The sequence below is a fragment of the Trachinotus anak genome, unplaced genomic scaffold (assembly GCF_046630095.1).
Source record: "Trachinotus anak isolate AG129_WGS33_773 ecotype Australia unplaced genomic scaffold, CSIRO_AGI_Tana_v1 ptg000014l, whole genome shotgun sequence".
NCBI classification, from domain to species: Eukaryota; Metazoa; Chordata; class Actinopteri; order Carangiformes; family Carangidae; genus Trachinotus; species Trachinotus anak.
The window spans coordinates 14145139-14158365 of NW_027273865.1; the positions used below are offsets into that span (position 1 = coordinate 14145139).

Sequence of the window (13227 nt, forward strand, 5' to 3'; positions counted from 1 at the left end):
CATTTATCAAACATACTTACATATCGTGTACACATGCTGGATACTCTAAAGCAAAGATGTCTGTCGGATAAATACAATAAGAGGCACATATAGTTGAGTCCGTGGTGTTTTATGCAAAGCAGACGCGTTTTGATTGGCTACAGTGGAAATAAAAAGGTGGAACCAGATCGCGTCTGTTCAGGTAACAGATAACTGGCATTTTTCATTATACAGCGTGAACAGAAAAATAATTATATTCATCCACGGACCACGCACATATCCAGATTGGCATTAAACGGCAGGAAAGGCCGAGGTGTAACATTACTTTTTAGACGCCGGGACCAAGAAATGTTTTAATTTTCTGCATAAAAAATGTCTTAAACGATTAAAATAGTTCTAATAAATTCTGTTGAATTGACTAATTGATTAATAACTCGTCATTTCAGCATTAATACCATATACTATATATACTACTATATATTATATACTATTGGTAAGTCCGATTTATAACAATGCACCACACTTCATAAGGTCTTCATATGTTTTGTATGTAAAATCCTAATTGGTGAAGTTGCTCCAGCTGTACAGAGTATTAAAGCACTTATAGATATATTGTAGTTCCTTTTGCAGTGTGACACTTCAGTTTCACTGTGTGGGATCAAAAAAGATGATATTATATAAAATGAATAGAGACACTTAAGTATTATTAATTGTTATATTTTAGATATACATGACAGACAATACAGAGATTCCAGATACAAATGAAGCACCACTAGATCTATTTTTTTAGAGTTTCACTTGACATTAGACACAAATCTTTGGTATATTACCTTGTTAATGTCATAAAACTAACAAAACACTCCCTAGTAATGTGCAGACAGTGTTTTGTTTTATTTTCCTGCAGTGTAATTCGTTGGTTAAAATAGACAGTCAGAGGAACGTGTTCTCTATGATGAGTGTCTGAGGCTCTTCCTTTGTTTCCCCAGCTGGTGCTGCCAGCAGACTTCTGGTCTCCTCTTGTAGGGGGGAGCAGCACATGTTTTCAGTACAGCTCTTCCCACAGCTGAGGCTGCAGGGCAGGTACACTGGTAGGGAGGGGTTGTCTCTGTTGACAACAGGGGAGCACCCAGAGCCTGAAGCAAACTCTGGCTGAATGGTGCAGCAGTTCACGCCTACACCCCGCAGCACCTTAGTAACCCCCGACATCAGATCAGCACACCTGGACATACATGAAATGATTCTGCATTAACAAAATACATTGTTTTCAAACTGGACCAAAACCAGTATATGATAAATACTCAGTAGGATCATCTGTCTGGATGTGTCAGCCCTGTGATAGACTGGTGACCTGTCCAGGGGCCAGGGTGGATAACACCTGTGGCCCAGTGTGAGCTGGGAGACGTGTTATAATTAATTTCTTATTGTTCTTGTTTTAATGAGATCGGTTATGTTTGTGTAATAATAAGAAAGTGATTAGTTGACAAGAAGTGACAAGAAAAATGTGTCAATATAAAATAAAAATAATGTGGAAAAGACAGATTTTCTCAGAGTAACAAGAAATTGAGCAGATATTTTTTGTCATGGTGTGGCAGCAAGACGCTGCTGTAGATAACAACCTTGCCAACTTGATCCTCAAAATTTAAAACCACACCAGGCAAGACAAGCTGTACGAATCAAAAGTTTTATATTGGTAATGGATTAAATGACCTGTGCGATGTAAAATGGGCCCCTTGTGATGATGAGCCCACGGAGAATTATCACTCGACTCTGCAGCTCCTCTCATCTCTATTCATTTCAGCGTCTTTAATCTTTACCGTGCTGGTTAACTCTCACTGCTCTCATCTGTGCGCTACTTACAAAGTTTGCTTTTAGCTGGTGGACATTGTTGAGCTTTAAGCTGGTGAAGAACCAGATATCTTTATCATGACTTGATGAAGACTAAAAACTGAGCCGAAAGGAAACCATTCAATGAACAGTAATGCTGCCCCATGTCTAGTTGGTGTGTAGACGGGCAACTGTTTGCTAACATGTCCATCCTGATATACCTATATATCCTATATACGGTTGATTATATGTCAGTGTTGTGTTCACAGCTTGTTGCTCTATGCTCAAACGGCCAAAAAAAAGAGAATCATTGCAAGTTTGAATTAAACATATATCTCTTTTTTGGCCGTGAACAGAAAAATAATTATATCTCTTTTTTGGCCATGTTATGCCTTTATTATTTGACACGCAGGAAAGAGTGACTCCTGCTCCTATCAGGTCACCCAAAAACAGACATATCATATAAAACCGGCAACGATGTGTGTGTGTGTGCATGGGTGAATGAGAAGCTTTGAAAGGCACTGCACAGGTTGAAAACTAAATGCAGTCCATGTACCATTTAAATAAAATCTCCAGTTGGGGCGGCAGTAAAGAAGAACATCCCTAAAATCTAAAGAATAGGTTGATTATCAAACTTTTCCAGTTCACCTGTGTACTGGAAACCCAGCGTGGCAGTGCACATGGACAGAGGCGACCGTGAATGTTTCTGTTAACTGCCACACGTGGAGTTCGTGCACAGCCTGCACTCCAGCAACACTAGCAATCCTTCGTCCAAGATCAGACACACAGATGTGAGGAGGTGTGGCCTGTAGCAGCAGCAGTCCATACCTGTGCACCTGGAGGGGAGATGTGTCATTGAAACAGTGGAAACAGTCAGCTGTAGCAAATATGGACAGCATAAATAAATACTTACCGAAGACCTAATAGAATAGCATTCAGGTGAACCTTAAACTAAACTAGACTGTAACTACTTTTTTTTATGTCACACATATTGAATAATAACAAGGTAAAAAGAAGGTACCAGCAGGCTTAGTCGATATGTCCTTTCAATGTAGCTACACTACAAAAAACACTTCATTTTCCAGCCCAGTATTTAATCATCATTTTAAAAACAGAAACACAACCTTAAAAAAACTGTAAATAATTTTGTAGTTATAGCTATAAAGGCACACGCTTCTTCCCAGACAAAGCCGAATGTTTTGTTTCCCAGCAATGACAACAATAAACATTAAAACTATATTGAAAATTATGCAGTCCATATTTAAAAACTTCTTACGGTGCAGTTATACATGCAATTTCAAAGTTTTTGTAAATATATCACTTTTTTCCCACTTTCACTTTCAACATCAACAGTGTTATCCCACTGTTCCTTTTATTATTGCCTTTATTGGTAATTTATGGATTGTAATCTAAAGGATACATTTTTCTTCTACAACTGATCCTTTCTAGGTTTCTTGTAATTAGTGGGTTGAACTAACTTGGTCTTGATCGAGAGCTTCAGCCATCCTTCAAACTAAATGGACTGACATAAACACACAGAGCCTGACCTGTGGCGCAGCTATGGTGATCAGTGTAATCACAGCCAGCAGAGAGAGACCAGGATCCACGTAAACCAGGAGGCTACAGGCGCCAGAGCTGTGCCTGCACCGTGGGCCCACCAGCAGCATCACCAGGCTGTTGATCAGAGCCAGAAGGGCAGTAAAAAGGCCCTGAATGACAAAGACGAAAGACAGGAGGCAGACTGTCCGCTGGCTGCTTGGTACAGGGCTGTCAATGTGATGTGATGATTTGCAGACTGGTGAGGTTTTAGAAGCATTTTGACTGTCTGAAATGGGAAAAAAAACAATAAAACATGACTTTCTTTACACATGGAATCAGATCTATCAAAAAAAAACAAAAGAAAAAAAGATATTTCATGTGATTTTGCTTTCTGGAAACAGGTTGAGTCTTTTTCACACTGTGATTTGAAATCTGAGAGATATATAAAATACTAGAATTGGTATCACAATATTAGTATAAGTATATTTTTGATATAAACATTTGTGTATTGCAGTATGGCAAATGTATGTACAATGCAGTGAGATGTGTCTCACAGTTATGCTCTACGTCTCAACATCAATTAATTCGTAATTAAAAAGTGGAAACAGCACTTAGTGAAACAATCCCAACACAAAGTGCATCAGTAGCTGTCCTGGAGCTTTCATTCAGACCACATGATCTTCCTCAGCAGATGAAGTTTGCCCTGTTGCCATGAAATTGTAGATGTTTAAATTTCCTTTAACATTATATACATATATGCATATATACAGGATTAAGCATAACACGGAAATATAATAATCAGGGAAAGTCCTGAACAGCTACTAATAGACTGTGAGATTGTTCTGCCAGTATTTAGTTCATGTAAAACAGTAATTGATAAATATAATTGTTAAAATAACCTCACTTCTAACATATCTGGTCACATATGAAACACAAATATTTAAAAAAAACATTGCATTGAATTAAAATTTTTTTTTCTTTTTTTTTTCTTTCAACAGTACAAGGATCTAAACTCTCTTACCAAGATGTCCCATGCTTGTATTGTCAATTGAAAACTCTGTGATGTCTTTTGATGGACCCTCACACTTGAAAGCCTTCAGGTCTGCAACACCGCTCATGACTTCATGGTCCAGGCTGTCCTGCGGAGCGTCGGCATGCAGGTGAACCTCTGGCTCTTGTTGTGAGCTTTTGGAGTCAGTGTAGGAGACGCTAGAGGTTCCTGGGTTACAGAGGACAAGTGCCCCGTTGTGGAACACATCGTCCACAGCAGATTGGACTCGGCTAACGTCATCCAGGACTTGCCCCTGCTCAGCCACCCCTTTGGTTTCCTCTTCAGCCAAAACTGTGGGAATCGAACAGAGGAATGAAAAACAAACATGGATACTGTTTGATGTTCCTTACAGCTGAATATACACTTGGAAGCGTCTTCAAAGAGAAATCTGTCAGAGCAACATCATCGCCTGGACTGGTTCTTCTGTAGTAAGATTATTGTTATATAACGCCAGTACAAGCCTCTGCTTTTACACTGACTAAGTAATTGGTAATTTTGGTAGCATCTTAGTTCTTTTAAGATACTGATTATGTTTCAGTTTCATGCATCATTTTGAGCTGCTACAAATCCCACAGTTAATAAATACAACAACAATCTCACATTAGGGTTTAAGTCTGGTCACCACACATTAAACAACTAATGACTGTATCTCAGATTGTATTTTAGCTCATGCATTAGGATCAAAACTTATGTCATATCGATATTAATATGAGCCCACAACTGGCATCCTGTTAGCTTAGCTTAGCATCGAGCATAGAAACAAGGGAAAACACCTAACAAATAGTTGTTTTTTATAGTGGCTATTGTACAAATTGATAATCAATAATAATAAGTGATGTGTTGAACGTGTTAATTATTGAGCCTTACAGGGGCTGGCAGATGGAGGTCGTTGGCGTCGGATGGAGCCTTACTCGCTGTTTCCCCATGTTTCCTGTCCTTATGCTGAGCGAAGCTAACTGGCTGCTGTAGCTTCATTTTCTCAAGTTTCCCAAAATGTCAGACTGTTCGTTTAAAGTCAAATCTCAAGATGACAGACCCTGATTAAAATAGTAGTTTTAAGTTTATTGCTTGTAGTTTAAAAGCTATGAATGTGCAGGATTCACGTGACCTCCCATGAGAACGTTGTTTGGTTCCCCCCAAGTTGCAACTGGCAAGGCTGCATCTGAGATTTTTTTGTAACTAAACAAAATCTGACAAGCAGCTGTGCGGAGGTGCTGTCTTGAGTGAACTTTTTTCAATCTTTGTACAACTTTCATTGCATTTTTGTGTGAACAATGTGTGAAAGTGTAAGACCACGAGTGCTTTAAGGAGACACTGGCCAAAAAAAAAAAAAAAAAAAGAGGGAGAACAGTTATAAACACTTTTGCTGTTAGATGTGGTCAGTCAGCACTTCTATAAACTTCTCTAAAACATACTTAATCCTGAAGTCTCATTTTTGGATGGCAAATCAAAACTTTTTTTAGCATCCACATTTTCTCACACTCACTGCCCTATCTGCATTCGGGGCAAATGCCCCGAAAGATACCAAATATTATTCCACAAAAACATAACACAGGGCGTTTTATATCTTCCTGCACAAGTTCTTTGAATACCAAGTGCCGAAGTTAATGATCACTTTCTAGTTGATTTAAAGACAAAACAAACTGCTATTTTCACTAAGTTGTTGAACTGCATGTTTGTGTATTAGGATAATCAGTTCTCAGTGTGAATCCATGGGTAATGTTACCTTTGTGGTTCACTTCAAGGTGAGATTCAGGCTGTGGCTGCCCGCTGGCTTTGTCCCTCTCGTCGTGCAGCTGACCCCAATTCAGTCGGAGCACAAGTATTTTATGAAGCAGACTGACAGCTCCGATCACCACAAGCAGCAGGGGGCGATGCACCGGGTGTGGCTCCAGGGAAAAGCTGATGATTTCTATTAAGTAAGAGATGCTCAGAGAGGCCAGGAGGAGACTGGACATGAAAGCCCCCACAGCCTGAATCCTGCTGTTGGCGTAGGAGACACCACAGCCAAGAGCTGGAGGAGAGGTTGTTGGGGAGGAGAGCTGACAAGAGTTAAGTGGTGAGGCTGTTTCATGTTTAGGCTGAGGAGCGGGAGGTTGATCTGGAGTAGATGACCCAGTGGGGGCTGTGTGGGGTTTGATGGACGGCTCTGCAGGCAGGGTGGAAGGAGGTGCTGCTGGAGAGGAGGAAGCATGCAGAGATGCAGGGGAGTCCAGCCAGGAGGGTGGAGGTTTTATTATGCCTGCAGTCTGAGGAGCAGGAAGAGCCATGCGCATGAGGACGAAGAGCGTGTGGAAACCGTCCACCAGGGTGATGAGGGAGTTGCAGAGCTGACTGATGGCGACCTCGCACACCAGCAGCAGGATGGTCATTCCCAGCATGCACCAGTGTAGCACCCTCATACCTGCAACTGAGAGTATAAAGAGCACGCATAAGGCTCATTATTTATTTGTTTGACGTGCAGAGAAAGCTTGAATGAGAACTGATGTGTCGATACTGCTATTAGTATCAGAGTATATGACTGATGATAAGCAATAAGAAATTGCCGTAGAAAAGTGCCAAAGCTTGGTTTGTTTGAGGTTGTTAAGAAACAGTGTCTCCATTGCACAGTTTTCTTACCATGCAGCACTGATGAGTCTGTCTGCTCAGTACACGCTCACACAATTCATAATTAATAACCAAATTTAAGGGATCCCTGTCAAGTCTCTTTGTTGTTTGTTTGTATGCAAAGTTTTTGTGTGAAATTCTGTTAATAATGATGAAACTGTTAGGTGCTGCAAGTCCTAGTTAGGGACTGTTTCATGGCTGCCATCAGTACTACAAAGATTTCACAGTTACAAAGTTTCAGTCATTCTTTTCAGAGAAAGTATCAAACATTGTCAACACCGTTATTCACTGTAAATCTAATGTTTTTTTTTACTTTTTAAATGTTCTTTATACAGTTGTCAGATAAATGTAGTCAGGGAAAAGTATAATCTTTCCCCCTGAAGTGTGGTGGAGTAGTTTAAACTGGTGTAAAAGACAATACTTACGGTACCTAAAAACTGTATTTCAGCACAGACTATTTTCTGTTTCTTCATATTTCCAGGCCACGACATAACGTTAATAACGTTATTGTGCAGGTTCACATTAATAATAAAAATATAATCAACAAATAACCCATTGCCTATTAGTATACAGCAGGTTAAGATAAGATGTATTAATCCGCGGGGGAATTCAGCAGTATAAAAAGCTATTAAAATTAGCCCTACATTTACCAGCGTTACCATGATGCATTAGTAATTATAATCCAACAATACAAATACATTATTCCGTACATTATACATACAATACATTATTCATTATTACTTTTTTGCAGGACTTTTTCTACCCTGTGATATTGCTACTCTCCACACTCTCACACTCTCGCACTGTAAGTCATGAATCAACCAGCATGTACATGTAACACACAACAAACTATCTGCACAAGCTGCAAAAACGCAACAGATGCAACAGTCTAGGGTTGCTTTTTTTTTTTTTTGTTTGTTTTTTTTCCTTTCAGTCTAAAGCTCAATTACCCCGGAAAAGTGAACGACCCTCGGCCAGCAGTCAAAGGAGAGTCGAGTCCTCGGATGTGATCTGTTCGCCGAAGTCAGAAGAGTGTCATCCGCCGTGCTGACCATCTCTCCCTCTCCCTGTCCCTCCACACTCCTCCTCTGCTCTGATCGCAGTCATGTGAGCTGGGGGGGGGGGGTCGTCCTCCCCTAAGTTGTGCTCGTTTGCATTCAGCTCGATGGTGGGAGAAAATACCTCCAGTGGACGGTCCTACAGCCCACCCACCCTCACACGCAGTCTCCGAGCAGATTTTCACTCATTAAATCCCCACTCGTGCTGTCAGCATAACATGAGCAGATTACATAACGTCAGACTTACCTTTATTAGCCCTGAAAGTATGTTTGGGATGTTTGCAGCCAGTGCAGTGCTACAGATGCATTACATGGAGTCACTGTTCAGGCTGGTTAACACATGTAGAATACATAGAACAAGCAATCTTGAGTTCATAGGTGGGTGAAAGTTATGGGACAGTATTATTACAGCATAGCCTACCATGAAATTTGATGTGGTCACTGTGCTGCAGGGAAATATTTGCAACAGGCTCTTTATACCACTCCCCTCTCCAAACCCTCTGCTCTACAGGTGGGACAGTAAATAGAAAGGTCAGTAAAACACTGTTCAGAGACACAACTGCATTTTAATGATGGGGAAATGATGCACAGGACATCCAGAATATTGAGTTTGAAATTTTATTTCTCTTTACTTCAGAGTAAACATGACACAGCTTCAATTAAAGGAAGGGCTGGGATGAGCTGATAAAGAATATAAATGTGATACTATGGAGTACATGAAGCGACCGTATGAAAATCTTTGCTGTTTAGAAGCCATGGTGGTCACGCACGGCAAATTACAGGACAATGGCAAATCTTAAAATACATACATTTAATGATATTAGCCATCATATGCTACTGGTCACGCTGAGCATAGGCTACTGAAGTGAGCAATTCAAGTGAGTGAATTCAGCTCGTGGTGGGGGAATTCCTTCCAAAAGTTACACTGTCTCTCTTTGAGGCTATCGGTCATCCAGGTCATGGTATCTCTAAGAGCTACATGAAGACAAGCAGACATGCTTGATGTTCTTGAGGACATCTTCACCTCTCATCCAAAAGTCTTCTTCAGCTCTAACTATCAGTTACAACATCTTCGAAAGCCTCAAGCAAATCCAGTTTCTTTTGTATAGCTGTTAGAGATTGATACCACTGGATTTTGGCAATTTGCTGCTGTCTAATTTTGCATGTGCTGGTGCTATCAGGCTCTGTTGCAGTGGTGCACCCTCTCTGTCCCTCTCTTAGCACTTGTGATCCCACAAATGATGCTGAAGTCCCATCAGCCCCTGCTCATGTGTGCCAGCGTGCAAGGGTTTGTTGCAGTCCACTGGACTGCGAATCAACAGGCCAGATAGGGGCTGACACCACGGATAAATCCCTACTGTTCTACCAGCGTGCCAGCACATTCCTGAGGCACAGCTAAGCCCAAGGAAAGACCCAGCGAGGAAGCATTTGATCACTTACCACTGCCCCCACGCAGAAAGAGAAGCGACCTTGCAGCCTGGCGAAACTTTTAGCGCCCACAAAGCTGAATTTCAGCAGCACTGCCTGTTCCTTTACCATTGGGGAATCTCTTTAAAGCCGCTATGATTGATTTTTTTTTGGTCTCTTGAAGGCAGCAGAATAATCTGAAGACACATAGCATTTATTTGGAGTTGTGGTTTGGCAAAGAAGTCCAATATTTGCTCTGTGTTTTAACTCTGGTCTGGTCTCCATTAACTCCTGAGAAAAATACCTGTCTGTTTAGCTGCTAATGCTCCACTATGTTCGCCAGCTAGCTGCTAACTGTGTCCATCTGCTGTTTGATGCTGGATGGTTGAGTGAGTGAATCAGTTTCTGGTGCGCCATCGAGCTGCTGTGTACCAGCGGGTTCTCAAACAATCCAAAGTTTATGACGGACTGACTAACATTTTAATGACAATTTTGTTTATAATACACTAATTCAAGGGTGAACTGTACCCTGCAATATACCTGCTGCTCTTTATTCCATGACCGAGGATGTTGACTTTTTGCATTACCCTCAGTATATACATTATACACAGTATATGTAGTCATACTTAAAAACCCTATTACTTCTGAGAACTTTATATACCATTGGGCAATTTATTCTATAACAATACATCATATCTTATAGGATGATAATATGTTTTGTAAGAAAAAGCTTAGTCTGAAAAGTAACTATTATCTACTTTTATTTTCATTTTGTAACTGATATGGACCTATGGGTCTGGAATAAAGTGATAAAGTAAAGTATAGCTGTCAAATAAAACGCAGTGGAGTAAAAATAAAAAGTACATTTCCAAAGTAGCATAAAATGCAAAATACTCAAGTAACATACAAGTAAATAAAATTGTGTTTAAGTACAGCACTTCAATTCCATGACTGATAATACATTTGAAACTAACCACTGCTGATGAAGACGAATCTTATCACACATTTCATCACACTTTCAGCCACATCTCATTGTTTTTTTGCTGTTTCCAAAGTTAAGATTGAACCTTCACACTCCACAAGTTTGTGATATTTCTGCTTGAAAATGAACAATGTGATCACTTATCAAAATTGTTGGAGGTAAATTGTTTTTTAATCAACTGATTAATTAAATAGTCATTTCAGCATTGTTCACCTGCAATTTCTGTTTCTTGCAACATTTTGCTTCATGTTCATGAAAACAACATGAAGTCAAATCAGTATCAAATAAACTCCAGCTTCTTACTGTCAGCTGAGGAAACTAAACTGTCTCGCTGTCCGGTGTCTGCGGATCTAACAAAACCACTTTCACATAAAGAACACTTCGCATTGAGGCACTCTTCAACTGTTCACCCTGAGGTGCACAATCACATGCTTCATACCGATGTGTGCAGAGACAGCCCTCAGGAGATCCCCTGGCTATACGATGAGTTACAAACAAGAGAAAACAGGAAGCAAACGGAACATTAGCAAATGCTTTATTTCAACCAGAATTTTACAGGTTCCCCACCTCTGCAATAAAACCAAGATCCAGTGATGCTCACATGAATTGTTCTGAGTTTCAAGAAGCCACAGAAGTGTCACAGTGTTTCTGTGCCCAGAGTCCAGACGGAACAGAAAGTCTTCAAAAGCCACAATGACAACAGCAAACTACACTCAGTGCGTGGTCGGTTTGTGTTTGTGATTGTACAGGAATGTGATACGAGACAGATGGTTTTCTTTTGCAGTATGGATGCGTTGGGTAAACTTAAAACAGACTGCAGTGCATCTTTGTAACACAATCATTTCAAATCACTCACAATAACATTTGCTCCAAACACACTATCAATTAATTTAGGAGGAAAAAAAAAAACACTCGGTGACACTAAACAACCCTTTAACAAATGCATGGCTCAAACACGTTTGTTCAGTTTCACTAACTTGCTAAAAACTAAACAACCATTAGACAAACACATGGCTCAACACAGGAGGGCCAACTCCTCAAGACTCAGCAGTTTACCTTCATCTGAAGGAGGGACACTCCTTTGAGTGCACATATGTTGGATAGGGAGGACGGGCAGGTTTGAAACAGGAGTGGAGGAGGCTGTCCACATTAAAGCAGAGAAACCATCCTTCAGGATGATTAAAGAAATAGTCTCACATTTTGTGAAATACACTTATTTGCTTTCTTGCAGGGAATTAGATGAGACGATTGATTGATCAATACCATTCTCATGTCTGTACGCTAAGTATGAAGGTACCTTCCGCAGATGGTTAGCTTAGCTTTGCATGAAGACTGGAAACAGGGGGAAACAGCTGGCCTCAGGGCCTCATCAGTCCTCCTGCCAGCCCTGGGAAGTTTTGTGGTCAATGCGAGGTTGCCTGGCAACCAGCCAGTCTCTAAGCTAAACCAAACCAACTAACACAATCCTGCTTCATTAACAATCTTTTTAATTGTTGCTTCTTCTTGTAAAATAACCAGTTAGCTTTATTGTGGCTAGACTCTAAAAAAATCCTATATAATGATCTGTAAATTACTGGTTGAACTCCTCACAAGTCAAAGGAGGAAATGTTTTTAAAAATTCACTTACTATGCCTTTCATTTGTTTTCCTACAACATATGCACATAGCAACCAAAGCATGAAAAGCATGGACATTGCCCAAGGGGACTTTACAATCTGTACATCATATGACACCCTCTATCCTTAGACCTTAACCAGCTCTTACTTAAAGTTAGTGAAAGATTGAATAACTGAACAGTGATTTGAAACACAAGACACAACATGTTTCCATTTAATGGAAACACAATCTTTAACAAACCTTAACCAAAGTGCTCTTGCTACCATCCCTCACTCAGAAAGAACATCATCCGTACACATAATCTATGTAGCAATTGCATATCTTTCCAAAAAGTGATTGGAAAACAAATTTGTTGCACATATCTAATCTTCAGAGTTGCCACAGTAGACATTGCTTCATTTTGAGGGGTCATAGGCAAAATGGTTGGAAATAGAATGGTTTAGGTTAGTCGTACAGACGAAAGACTGGCAATCGCTGCTTTAGTTATAAAAACGAAGGACCCTGTTACATGTTAGGGGCTCATTGGGGTCATGGAAGTATTGAAGGGTCATTAAAAATCACTTTTTAATAACTTCTGACTTTCCCACAATCTCTTGTATTATTGAAGCTTATAGTGCAGGAGTGGATTAGTGTGGTCTGGAATTCCTTCAGAGGAGACGTACAGAGCAGAGCTCCCACACTGTACTCGACTCCCTGCCACAGCTACACACCCTCCACCCAGGAGACGTGAACCCCCTCACCCCTCACCACCACGTCACACCAGCTGAGGGGAAGTTTCTGCATAAACTTCTTTTTGGCTTCTGACGACTTAAACGGAGGCAATATCTGCTTGTAAGTTCAACCAAAGTGATTTTATTTCTCTGTTTTATTTGAATGTTTTTAAAAAGACATGAAATCTACAATTTTCCAAAAATGATCACAACAAAAGCAAAAAATTGGTGGAACATCTGAAAAATTGACAGATTTTCTTAACATTTGTTTCTCTAGATTTAACTTGTGATCATTTGTGATTCCCGGTTCCACAGGCTGGGAACCACTTTCTGGAAAGAGCTGCTTTTGAAAATTTACATTTACAGCGATGTGGCTCTACCAGCAATGTCAGCTGGTCCACCACTTTGCTCCAGACTAAAATATGTCAGCAACAGAGGAAATACCACAAAATTT

The 13227-nt window shown here is 40.3% G+C and overlaps 2 protein-coding genes across 5 annotated transcripts in view; one reads left to right on the top strand and one right to left on the bottom strand.

Annotated features, from left to right (window-relative positions):
- The window catches only part of calm3a (calmodulin 3a (phosphorylase kinase, delta)), a 224889-nt gene that overhangs the window by 35804 nt on the left and 175858 nt on the right, over nucleotides 1–13227 (top strand). The window lies entirely within an intron of this gene.
- LOC139632300 (proton-coupled zinc antiporter SLC30A1) lies at nucleotides 546–9920 on the bottom strand. 4 transcript variants are annotated; one of them, XM_071497172.1, is made up of 7 exons: nucleotides 9499–9920; nucleotides 8480–8558; nucleotides 6120–6803; nucleotides 4364–4684; nucleotides 3351–3628; nucleotides 2452–2639; nucleotides 546–1198 (listed from the first exon to the last, which is right to left on the bottom strand). In XM_071497172.1, the coding sequence occupies exons 1-7, from the start codon at nucleotides 9595–9597 to the stop codon at nucleotides 910–912; spliced, it is 1938 nt and encodes a 645-aa protein (XP_071353273.1). In that variant the 5' UTR covers nucleotides 9598–9920; the 3' UTR covers nucleotides 546–909. The 4 variants fall into 4 exon arrangements, with proteins under 4 accessions (XP_071353273.1, XP_071353275.1, XP_071353276.1 ...); XM_071497174.1 differs by lacking the exon at nucleotides 8480–8558 and having other exon boundaries at nucleotides 550–1198; nucleotides 9499–9906; XM_071497175.1 differs by lacking the exons at nucleotides 8480–8558; nucleotides 9499–9920 and adding an exon at nucleotides 8306–8388 and having other exon boundaries at nucleotides 550–1198.